This window comes from Podarcis raffonei, chromosome 15, assembly GCF_027172205.1.
Source record: "Podarcis raffonei isolate rPodRaf1 chromosome 15, rPodRaf1.pri, whole genome shotgun sequence".
Classification (NCBI taxonomy): domain Eukaryota; kingdom Metazoa; phylum Chordata; class Lepidosauria; order Squamata; family Lacertidae; genus Podarcis; species Podarcis raffonei.
In genome coordinates, this window is record NC_070616.1 from 3,958,121 (window position 1) to 3,970,600 (window position 12,480).

Here is a 12,480-nt window from a genome sequence, read left to right on the forward strand (position 1 = left end):
ACCTTCTGATCGGCAAGCCCTAGGCTCTGTGGTTTAATCCACAGCACCACTCATGTGTGTTGTATTGGGGGTGGACTTGTTCAGCCGAGTTACAGTATTTTCTAGGTGAGTTTCCGGGGGAGATGAGTCAGTGGTGAGTGGGACTATAAACAGAAGTGGGTGGAGTAAGGTTTGTGAATTTTATCACACATTCTCTATCCCCCATTCAAACAAGCAAAAAGCATTATTGGAGTTCAAGGATATAGCCAAGTGAGGCCAAAAAATCAAGGAGGATGCAAAGCAGAACCTGTGAGGTATGGTCCAGGGAGGGTTCTGAGGGCCAGACAGAGATGCTTGGAGGGCCACAATCGCCTTGCCCAGTTTCCACACTTACACACACACACTTTTCAGCCATTTAAACTAAGCATCCAAAGACTGAGCCAGCATAAAAGAAAATCCCACTCAGTTAAATGGAGCAGCGTCTTGACATCGTACATAATCAGCTCTTGAACTTCATCTCCTTTTTGGATGGCGAGCTGATTATTGAGACCCCGACTTAAGAAAGCTTAAGGTGCCTTAATGCCCGGGATCTGCTCCAAATTCCTGACACACCTGTGGCCTTATAAAGGGGGCAAGCAGCCCTTCGAGGGAGTCGATTGCTTGCTCAGCCTCTCCCGATCTCTGTCCCCAATAGAAGAAATGCAAGTTTCAAATGCTTCATGGGTTGAGGTGAGAAACAGGACCCCAGGCCCTTTTGAGGGGCCGCAATGGCCCTACCTGGCCCCGCAGAGCACCTACATATCAGTGGCTGTCCTCATGGGGCTGGTGGTCATCTCAGCCACCTTGGTGAACGGCTTGGTGATTGTGGTCTCTGTCCAGTTCAAGAAGCTCCGTTCTCCTTTGAACTACGTCCTGGTGAACCTGGCCGTGGCTGATCTCTTGGTGACCTTCTTTGGGAGCACCATCAGCTTCGTAAACAACGCCCACGGCTTCTTTATCTTTGGCCAGGTGACCTGCGAATTTGAAGGCTTCATGGTCTCCTTAACAGGTAGGGAGATGACCCTGGTGGCCCTTTGGTTTCCTTTGAAAAGCATTTGCATTTACCGTATTTTTCGCTCCGTAAGATGCACCTAGTTTTTAGAGGAGGAAAACAAGAAAAAAAATATTTTGAATGAAACAGTGGATGTATGATTTTTGTGGTTCTTGCTGTGGCCACAGACATGTGATCTGATGGTGAATTTGGGGTGACCCAATGCAAAAATCCTGAGGATCCATGTGGATCCGTGCTTTGTAACCACATTTTTGCACCATTGCAGCCACAGGAAACAGTGGACGCGTGATTTTTTTGGTGCAGGCTGTAGCCATGGACATGCTATGTGATCTGATGGTGAATTTGGGGTGACCCAATGCAAAAATCCTGAGGATCCATGGGCTTTTACCTCCCCTCTCCCAGGCAGCCTCCGACAGTGTCCCTTATCTCTCTCGCGATCCCACCGATCAGCTGTTTCCTTTCAACACTCCCTTCCCTCTTGTTTGCCTTGGTGTCTCTTCCTTAGCTGGAGCAGTTTTTTGCTCCTCCTTTTCTTCTAATTTCTCTCCTTATTGCTTTAGTCTTCCTGTTTCCCCCCTTTGCAAGTTTGCTGTCTTTACCTCCCCCCCTCCCAGGCAGCCTCCTTTATCTCTAGCGTCCCTTATCTCTCTCCCCGGTCGGGAAACGATCAGCGGCTTTGTTTCAACACCCAATTCCCTCTTTCAAAAAAAAAAAAAAATGACCTGCTTTTCCCCCCTGGGCAATTCGGCTCCAGGCACCACGCATTTGCTCCATAAGACGCACAGACATTTCCCCTTACTTTTTAGGAAGAAAAAAGTGTGTCTTATGGAGCGAAAAATACGGTATACACTACTGTTGGAGCATTCGGAGCGCGCTGTGCATCGCACATCTCCAGTTGCATTTTCATGCCAGTGTTATGATACCCATATTGCAGGTTGGGTGGGAAGGGATGCCTGAAGCAGAGGAAGTCAGAGTTGGCCTACAAACACAATGGGATATCGGGAAGGGCCCAACTTAGAAGTGGAACATCTGCTTTTCATGCTCCGGGTTCAATCCCTGGCATCTCCAGGAAAAGTTAGGAATTTTACCCTTTCTGAAATCCTAGAGTGAGCTGCTGCCGGCGAGTGTGATCAATACACAGTCTCCACCCCCATCGTTCTGCCTGGACACTGAGATCCAGCACCGAGGGTCTTTTGGCGGTTCCCTCATTGCGAGAAGTGAGGTTACAGGGAACCAGACAGAGGGCCTTCTCGGTGGTGGCGCCCACCCTGTGGAACACCCTCCCTTCAGATGTAAAGGAAATAAGCAGCTTTCCTATCTTTAAAAGACATCTGAAGGCAGCCCTGTTTAGGGAAGTTTTTAATATTTAACGCTGTTCTGTTTTTAACTCTTGATTGGGAGCCGCCCAGAGTGGCTGGGGAAACTCAGCCAGATGGGCGGGGTATAAATAATAAATTATTATTATTATTATTATTATTATTATTATTATTATTATTATTGAGTTAGATGGGTTCAAGGAAGATGGATCACGCTGCCATCCAGGAAGGCAGCTTCCTACATTCCTCTTTAAACCAGCCCTTAATTCAGAACCCCAAGGACTGGAAGCCTGCTTCATATTTAGAAGACCTTTCTGACTCAGTGGCAGAAGGTCCCAGGGTTAATCCCCAGTGGCATCTCCAGTTGGGGCTGGAGGAGAATGCTGTCTGAAACCCTGGCAAGCTGCTGCCAGTCAGGGTAGACAATACTGAACTAGATGGACCAGCTGTCTGATTCAGTATAAAGCAATTTTTTTTATTTTTCGAAACCTCAGCAACCTTGATTTTTTAATAATAATAATTTTTTATTATTTATACCCCGCCCATCTGGCTGGGCTTCCCCAGCCACTCTGGGCGGCTTCCAAAAAAATATTAAAATACTGTAATACATCAAACATTATGGATGTAGCGCCATAGTTTCCCATGAGTAAATGCCATTTTTTTGCTGCTATCTGATCATTCAGAAAACTCTAGCCATTTTTGCCCCTTCATGGATCACTGCCTTGTAAGGAAATCAGCCCTGAGTGCTCACTGGAAGGACAGATTGTGAAGCTGAGGCTCCAGTACTTTGGCCACCTCATGAGAAGAGAAGACTCCCTGGAAAAGACCCTGATGTTGGGAAAGAGGGAGGACACAAGGAGAAGGGGACGACAGAGGACGAGATGGTTGGACAGTGTTCTCGAAGCTACCAGCATGAGTTTGACCAAACTGTGGGAGGCAGTGGAAGACAGGAGTGCCTGGCGTGCTCTGGTCCAGGGGGTCACGAAGAGTCAGACACGACTAAACGACTCAACAACAACAAGCCATTTTTGAGATTGTGCTCTAGTTATTCCCCTTCTCTGTGGTCAACCTCTCCTCTCTAGCCCTTCTTTCTCCAACTAGCATAGGCTGGTCCATTAGGGAAAATAGGGCACTGCCTCACCACCCTCATTCTCTGCTCAGCCAACCCCAACCTCTCTGCCATCTTACTTACAACCAGCCCAGGGGGTGGCACTGCCCATCAGCTTCCTCCTCCTCCTTAATCTCAGCGTTGCCCTTGCAGAAAGGAGGATGGGAACAAAACTTGAATTGCTAGGCTCTGGCGCCACCTGCTGTTGGGCTCCCTGCCTGTTGCCCTACCATTTCCAATGGGCACCGGTCAACCCTGAGTTTATGTTATGAATAAAACCTGCATTTTTCAAAGGAAACGTGCAAAAGCTGTGTCCGCTATGTTTGGCTCTGTTCATCCCTGAGCTCTTCTCGAGGATGGGACTACGTGGGGCTACCTTTGAAGGTGACCCGAAAACTACAACTAATCCAGAACAAGGCAGCTAGACTGGTGACTGGGAGCGGCCGCCAAGACCATATAACACCGATCTTGAAAGACCTACACTGGCACCCACTACGTTTCGGAGCACAATTCAAAGTGTTGGTACTGACCTTTAAAGCCCTAAACGGCCTCGGTCCAGTATATCTGAAGGAGCGTCTCCACCCCCATCGTTTTACCCGGACACCGAGGTCCAGCACTGAGGCCCTTCTGGCGGTTCCCTCACTGCGAGAATCCATGTTACAGAGAACCAGGCAGAGGGCCTTCTCGGTAGTGGCACCCTCCCTGTGGAACGCCCTCCCACCAGATGTCAAAGAGAACAATAACTACCAGACTTTCAGAAGACATCTGAAGGCAGCCCTGTTTAGGGAAGCTTTTAATGTTTGATGTATTACAGTATTTTAATATTTTTTTGGAAGCCGCCCAGAGTGGCTGGGGAAGCCCAGCCAGATGGGCGGGGTATAAATAAATTATTATTATTATTATTATTATTATTATTATTATTATTATTATTGGAGACGTGTTCTCTGTTGCTCTAGAAGGCATGACTAGAACCAAGGTGGAAGCAGATATCGGCTAAAACTTTGGAGACACTGCCTGATGGGAGGGGCAGCTTAACAGGGGAGCTGAACTGTCCCAGGAAGTGGTGGTGAACTCTCTGCAGTTGGGGGTCTTTCAGCAGATTTGGGTCAGCTACCTGCCAGGGATGCTGCAGGTGCCAGACTCCTGCACTGAATAGGGCTTGGGCTGGATGGCCGCTGAGACATCCTTCCAACCCTAAAATTCTAGGTTCATCTCTTCTTCTTTTTTCCAGGGATTGTGGGTCTTTGGTCCTTGGCGATCCTGGCCTTTGAGAGGTATCTCGTGATCTGCAAACCGGTGGGCGATTTCCGCTTCCAGCAAAGGCATGCGGTGCTTGGTTGTGCTTTCACTTGGGGGTGGTCCTTAGTCTGGACGGTCCCACCACTCCTCGGTTGGAGCAGCTACGTCCCTGAAGGTTTGTTGACAGGGGACTTGTAAAATAGAAATACTTAACTAACTAATCACGTCATTTCTGCCCCCCACAACCAAGTCCTGCCCCCCGCTAACAAAAATCCTGGCTACGCCCATGCCACTGGCCATTCTAATAGGGATGATGGGAGCTGTAGTCTCCCATAGAAGTGCTGGCTGGGACGATGGGAATTGAATGTTTAGGAAAGAGTTGTAGCTTGGTCACAGAGCATCTGCTTGGCATGCGGAAGGTCCTAGGTTCAACCCCGAACATCTCTAGGTATGGCTGGGAATGCCCTCATCTGAAATCCTGTATCAGGGGTCAGCAAACGTTTTCGACAGGGGGCCAGTCCGCTGTCCCTCAGACCTTGTGGGGGCCTGGACTATATTTTGAAGGAGGGGGGGAATGAATGAATTCCTATGCCCCACAAATAACCCAGAAATGCATTTTAAATAAAAGCACATATTCTACTCATGTAAAAACACGCTGATTCACGGACTGTCCACGGGCCGGATTTAGAAGGCGATTGGGCCGGATCCAGCCCCCAGGCCTTAGTTTGCCTACCCATGTCCTGGATGGTGACTGCCAATCCGTGCCGACAATATTCAGCCTGCTGGATCCTTGGTCCGACTCAGCATAAAGACTTTGAAGAGACTTTACTTGCAGGTGGCAACTATCAAAAAGCAGCAGTGTTTATGCGCATCAAGTCCAAGGAAACACATTTCTTTCCCTTGAGCCCAAGAGAGGGGCTTTTTGCTTCCAAAAACTCTTTTGTGCGTAAGTTATCAGTCCACTGCTTGCCTATCCTCATAAACTCCTCCGGACCCAGCGTCTGCTTGAAGTTCCCACACTCACCAAAACAAGCAACCAATCTCCAGCTCCCACCCCTCCTATCTAAGACACACGCGTTCTCTTTTAAAGAGATTTAACAAATTAACAAGGGAATGATTCGGCATTTCAAGGGCCTTAAAAGGTTTCCTTTTCCCCAGTACAATTCATTTCTTGCATCATCATCACCATCATCATCATATATTACACTGGTCAACAACAAATTTGTTGTCTGCATTTTTTCAGCTGATTTAGGATGAATCTGATGCGCTGAATCCAAAAATCACATTGGTTTTGCTCAATCAGGTCAAGTTTTTGAGTTATGGCCACATGTCGTTTTTTTACATTTTTGTTCACATGTACGCTTGTGTGGAGCATTTTAGAAGAAGTTGGTGGGGGTAAAATGCCATGTCGAATGATTGTTTTGATTGGAAATTATTATTTTAATGACAATAAGTATTCAGGTTCGATAGTTCTGGGTGATTATGTCGAAAAGAGATCAGTTTGAAGTCATAAAACCTCGAAATCTTCCATAAATTGGTGCGGCAAAGCATAAAGTTGGGGGATCAAAACCCCTGGCTCACTCGAGTACACTGAAGGAGAACTATGAAGGGGTGAAGTATGTGCTGGAGAAATTTGGTTATTGTCAGAGGCTCAGGAGCAGAAGAGCAGGGGAGAGAGCAAATAGAGAGCGGAGGAGAGGAATCAGAGGGGAGCGTAGGGGAATATGACAGTGGACCGAGAGATTCCATGAGCTTCTCCAGCGAATCAGAAGATTCCCAGGAGGGGGCGCCTATGGTAAGGGCGAGGCGAGTCCCAGGGGGGACGATCCATAAACAAGGAACCAGAGGGGAGTCCCAAAGGAGTAGCGGAGGAGTAGGGCCAGTTCCCCCACCAGAGCACAGTGGGGGGGAAGAGTCACGTGAGTCAGGACCAGCTTCTCCTCCATCGGGGAGTGGGGAGACGGAGGGAAGGCCAGGTCCAGCTAGCCTCCCCGAAAGGGGGAGCAGTGACACAAGTGTAACGGTCAGAAGGAAAGTGGGAGGCTGCGCGCGCGTGCCAAGTTCAAATGTGGAGGAGCGCGGGACAGCAGAAAACCCGGATTGGGAGCCAGGTCCTAAAGCCCGAAAGAGGGGGGGGGAAGAGTCGGCAGAATCAGCGTCAGAAGAATCTAGGAGGGCTGAGACTCCGACTAGCAGAAGGACCCAGAGAAAGAAGGAACAGAGGAAGAGGTGGAGTAAGGCTAGAATCTTAAGCTGGTGTCAGGGGGGAGGAGATTCAGATGGGACTTCTACGGTCTGATGGATAGACGTAGCGTTGCGCGCTGCGCGTCTGGAAATGAAACTGAACTTCAATAAAGACTTTTTAACTTGAGCAAGAAGCAGCGTTGGTCTTGTGTGAGCTGGGACCTTGGCCAGCGCTGACAGTTATGATCAGCATAAGTGGTTTATTTGTGTTGACCTGAAGATGGTGAACTTTTTGTTGGGACAACAGTCTGGCTTCACCAAGTACCCATGTTTTCTGTGCATGTGGGATAGTAGGGACCATGCTCAGCATTACACAAAGGAGGACTGGCCTGTGCGGGAGGAATTGGTGCCTTGCAGAAAAAGGAACGTCATCAATGACCCTCTGGTGGACAGAGACAGAATACTCTTCCCACCACTGCACATCAAGCTCGGCTTAATCAAACAGTTCACCAAGGCTCTGGACAAGGATGGTGACTGCTTCACTTACTTGTGCCAGGCTTTTCCAGGATTGACCATGGAGAAGTTGAAAGCTGGCATCTTTGACGGTCCTCAGATCCGTCAGCTCATCAGAGATTCAGAGTTCGGAAACTCAATGAATGAAGTGGAACTGGAAGCGTGGAAGGCATTTGTTCTGGTAGTGAAGAACCTTCTTGGCAACAATAAGGCCAGAAACTACGCAGAACTTGTCAACAACATGCTGACTGCTTTCAGAAACCTGGACTGCAACATGAACGTCAAGATGCACTACCTATTTTCACATATGGACCGGTTTCCTGAGAACCTGGGTTCAATGAGTGACGAGCAGGGGGAGAGATTCTATCAGGACATGAAAGAGATGGAGACCAGGTATCAGGGTCGCTGGGATGCAGTCATGATGGCTGACTACTGTTGGACTCTGAAGAGAGACCTCCCTGCCGCTGAGCATTCCAGGAGTTCCAAGAAACGGAAGTTCAAGCCCTGAAGTTTGAAAAATGGTGAAGCAACATGCAATTTACGTGTACTTACCTTTATGAATGCCCACCATTCAGTTTACAGTAATCGATGTTTCTATCAGGTAATCAATATATGTTGTTGGAAAAACATTTTTTCTCTTAAAAACATATTTAGGATGATATGTGTTGACAAAAATCAGCTGATAATGCCACAAAAATGTAATCGATTTTGTCACAAGATCTGATTTTTTCAAATCAACATAGCACAAAAACCCGACCTGATGGAGCGAAATGGATGCCATTTCCTGATTCAGCAGTGCAAAAATACCCTAAATCAATTGTAGAAATCTAGACAACATTCAAAAAGTAAAAAATTGTTGCCCAGTGTTATTTATACCCCGCCCATCTGGCTGGGCTTCCCCAGCCACTCTGGGCGGCTTCCAACAAAACACTAAAATACAATAACTTATTAAACATTAAAAGCTTCCCTAGACAGGGCTGCCTTTAGATGTCTTCTAAAAGTTTGGTAGTTATTTTTCTCTTTGACATCTAGTGGGAGGGCGTTCCACAGGGCGGGTGCCACTACCGAGAAGGCCCTCTGCCTGGTTCTCTGTAACTTGGCTTCTTGCAGTGAGGGAACCACCAGAAGGCCCTCGGCGCTGGACCTCAGTGTCCGGGCAGAACGATGGAGGTGGAGACGCTCCTTCGGGTATACTGGACCGAGGCTGTTTAGGGCTTTAAATACATTTTCCTAACGAATACAGTACAACACTCAAGAGTTTTCTCCCTTCCTCGAACCTTAGGCTTGAGAACATCCTGCGGCCCCAACTGGTACAGCGGCGGAAGCAGCAACAACAGCTACATCCTGACTTTGTTCGTGACTTGCTTTGCAATGCCTCTCAGCACAATCCTCTTCTCCTACGCCAACTTGCTGATGACGCTGCGAACCGTGAGTACCGGGCAGAGTTGCGCTTGTGCGTGCCCTGTGCTGCTTCGAGCGCATCGCTGTAGACGGCCGGGGGGAGCTAGCGGTCCCTCGACGCTTTCCTGATCCTTCCCGCAGGTGGCGGCTCAGCAGAAAGAGCAGGAGACAACTCAGAGGGCCGAGAGGGAGGTGACGCGAATGGTTGTCGCCATGGTGGCTGCCTTCCTCGTCTGCTGGCTGCCCTACGCCAGCTTCGCCATGGTGGTCGCCACCCACAAGGACCTTGCCATACGGCCAGCGCTCGCTTCCCTGCCATCGTATTTCTCCAAGACGGCAACAGTGTACAACCCCATCATCTATGTCTTCATGAACAAGCAGGTAAGCACCCGAGGGGAAATTAAATGATTGTGGATAGGAAGAGTTTGGATTTGATATCCCGCTTTATCACTACCCAAAGGAGATCAAAGCAGCTAATAATCTCCTTTCCCTTCCTCCCCCACAACAAACACTCTGTGAGGTGAGCGGGGCTGAGAGACTTCAGAGAAGTGTTACTAGCCCAAGGTCACCCAGCAGCTGCATGTGGAGGAGCGGGGAAGCGAACCCGGTTCACCAGATTACGAGTCTACCGCTCTCAAACACTACACCACACTGGCTCACTGGGAGGGCCATTATTAGCCAGGCTCATTTGTGTTCCTATTTAAGGGCAATTGTGTAGACTGGAAAACATCTATGCACTGTGAGTCAATCGACCAATCTCTTTATCATGGTCAAGGACTAATATTCAGCACCCTGTAAGTCATCACAGAGGGCTTCTTCCATGGCAGCGGACTACGTATGTCAGGGTTAGGGAACTTTTCTCAGGCTCAGAGCCAAACTAGCTCATAAGGAAACTTCCAGGTCTGCCTTCCAGTAATAGTAGTAGTAGTAGTAGTAATTTATTTGTACCCTGCCCATCTGACTGGGTTGCCCTGGCCGCTCTGGGCAGCTTCCAGCACACACAAAACATAACAAAACATTAAACACAAAAACTTCCCTATACAGGCCCGCCTTCAGATGTCTGCCAAAGGTTGTATAGTTACTCATCTCCACAGGGTGGGCATCACTGCTGAGAAGGCTCTCTTCCAATGGTAGGTGGTTTAAAAAGGTAAAGGGACCCCTGACCATTAGGTCCAGTCGTGGCCGACTCTGGGGTTGCGGCGCTCATCTCGCTTTATTGGCTGAGGGAGCCGGCGTACAGCTTCCGGGTCATGTGGCCAGCATGACTGAGCCGCTTCTGGCGAACCAGAGCAGCGCACGGAAACGCCGTTTACCTTCCCGCCGGAGCGGTACCTATTTATCTACTTGCACTTTGACGTGCTTTCGAACTGCTAGGTTGGCAGGAGCAGGGACCGAGAAATGGGAGCTCACCCCGTCACGGGGATTCGAACTGCCGACCTTCCGATCGGCAAGTCCTAGGCTCTGTGGTTTAACCCACAGCGCCACCCGCGTCCCCATAATGGTAGGGGGGCAGGACAATGGATGCAGCTCTTACCTTTCTGTACTGTAGGGTTACATTACAAGTTTAATTCTGAGGTTCCTATGTGCCTTTTTTTTTTTTTTGGTTTGGAGAAATATGGAGGAACCTGAATTGTGATGGGTTTCAGGATGTTCAAATCAAGAACATCCAAATTTTGATTTAACCAAATTTCTCCTGCATCTTTACGCACTGCAACAAACTGCTCATTTGGACCCACCCTGGTTCTGCAGGCAAACGTGATGGTGACCCTGTCAATTCTCCCTTCCCGCCTTCAGTTCCGCAGTTGCCTCCTCTACAGGATGAGCTGTGGCCACAGACCATTATCTTCCCAGGACACGACACCGGCTGGGATCAGCCTGCCAGGCCGCCTCACCACCTCAGCTTCAGAAGGAAGCAGGAATCAAGTGTCGCCTTCCTAACGATGCAGAAGGGCAGGACCTGCCGCTGCCACCTTTGAACGTGGCTCTCATTTCTGTTCTCTAAGTCGCCTTGTTAAAAGTGCAAAATCTGGGAAATGGAATCCCACAGAAGTCAGTACCTTTTATTAGAGGCACATCTGATGGATAGAGACAAATCTGCAAACTCGTCGGCGCCATGTATTTTCTTCTTCCCCAGCTTGTGTCCTAAACTTTGCCCGTTTATAAACGTGAATTGGGCCCAGAAACTAATTGGCAGCCAGTGCAGTTGGGTCAGGATAGGTGCAATATGCTCAAACTGTCTTGCTCCTCTCAAATAATCCTAGTAATTGTAGCTTAGCTCTCACACAGCTACAGTTCCCAGTAGCCTTAGGTTCCTAGGATCCTTGGGGGGTAAGTTGTGTGCATGAAATGTGCTTTAGATATATGGTGCACACGTGATTTATGTTAGAACAACAACAAAAGCCTCCAGGGGTTGCTGGTCTTTTAACTCCCATCAGCCCCAGCCAACATGGTCAACAGATGAGTCACAGTCCAGCAAGATCTGGAGGGCCGCAGGTCTGTAGCCCCAATCTCAGAGGATGAAGCTGCCCTTTGGAAAAGCTCCAACTCTTTTCTCCGGCAGGCCAGTTAATCTTGCTACTAACACAACTGCTCCGCACACCTGTCCTTTTTCATCTTCTTCTGGCCACACTGCTGGGACCAGGAGTCGTGAACCCAATTTAACAGCCAACTGCATGATTTGCATTTTCTCCAACTGCTCTTGGGAAGAGATAAGTGTGTGTGTGTGTGTGTGTGTGTGTGTGTGTGTGTGAGAGAGAGAGAGAGAGAGAGAGAGAGAGAGCGCTGCCCATATAAAGACTCTCATCTTATCTGCACACCAAAGGAAGAAATGAAAAACCGGTTCCTTTCGACCCTCTCAAGCCTTACTTACGCGTCAAAATATCTTGCACCTGAAATAAAATGTATTGCCCCTTTATTTTTTTTAGGTTAGGTTGTTGTCGTGTATGTGGTATTTTAAAAAAAACTGCTTGGGAGTTATTTTTAACAGTGGTTACCCGGGGCGGAAGAGAAATGTGGAGCGAAATAAATAAATAAGGAAATCAAAGCGAATCACTTTGCTCAGGCCTTGAAGGGGCGTGGAAAACGTGTGGATTAAACATCTTTATTTAGCACAAAACAGACTGATGCTAGGATCCAAAGGCCCGTGTGCCAAGGTACTGGAGACAGAGGGGTTGCCAACTTCCCTTTCTGGCTGCAGCTCCTGCGACCGACGTAGACAGCAAGCACCATTAAGAGGCATTGCCTCTTGTAAGCGATGCAGCAGTTACTCTGAAGAAGGGACTGCTGCAATGCACTCTGTGTGGGGCTTCCCTCGTGCCTGATCCAGAACCCGTTGTTTGTGCAGAATGCTGCACCGCAATTGCTGGCAGGAGTGAGACCCTGTCAGCGTGTAACACCTCGCCTCAGAGGCCCGCAAAGCTTGCTGATTTGCTACCAGGCCAAGGTGCTGTTTTTAGTACAGTGGTGCCTCGGGTTACATATGCTTCAGGTTACAGACTCCGCTAACCCAGAAATAGTGCTTCAGGTTAAGAACTTTGCTCCAGGATGAGAACAGGAATCGTGGCGCAGCAGCAGCAGCAGGAGGCCCCATTAGCTAAAGTGGTGCTTCAGGTTAAGAACGGACCTCCGGAACGAATTAAGTACGTAACCAGAGGTACCACTGTACATATAAATTCCTGAACAACTTGGGA

At 48.6% G+C, this 12,480-nt stretch overlaps 1 protein-coding gene across 1 annotated transcript; it reads left to right on the top strand.

The window, feature by feature from the left end:
- The first annotated feature begins 474 nt into the window (after positions 1-474).
- LOC128403247 (pinopsin-like) lies at positions 475-12,218 on the top strand. The gene is made up of 5 exons (XM_053367963.1): positions 475-1,027; positions 4,686-4,868; positions 8,673-8,818; positions 8,933-9,172; positions 10,586-12,218. The coding sequence occupies exons 1-5, from the start codon at positions 559-561 to the stop codon at positions 10,727-10,729; spliced, it is 1,182 nt and encodes a 393-aa protein (XP_053223938.1). The 5' UTR covers positions 475-558; the 3' UTR covers positions 10,730-12,218.
- Positions 12,219-12,480: the final 262 nt, after the last annotated feature.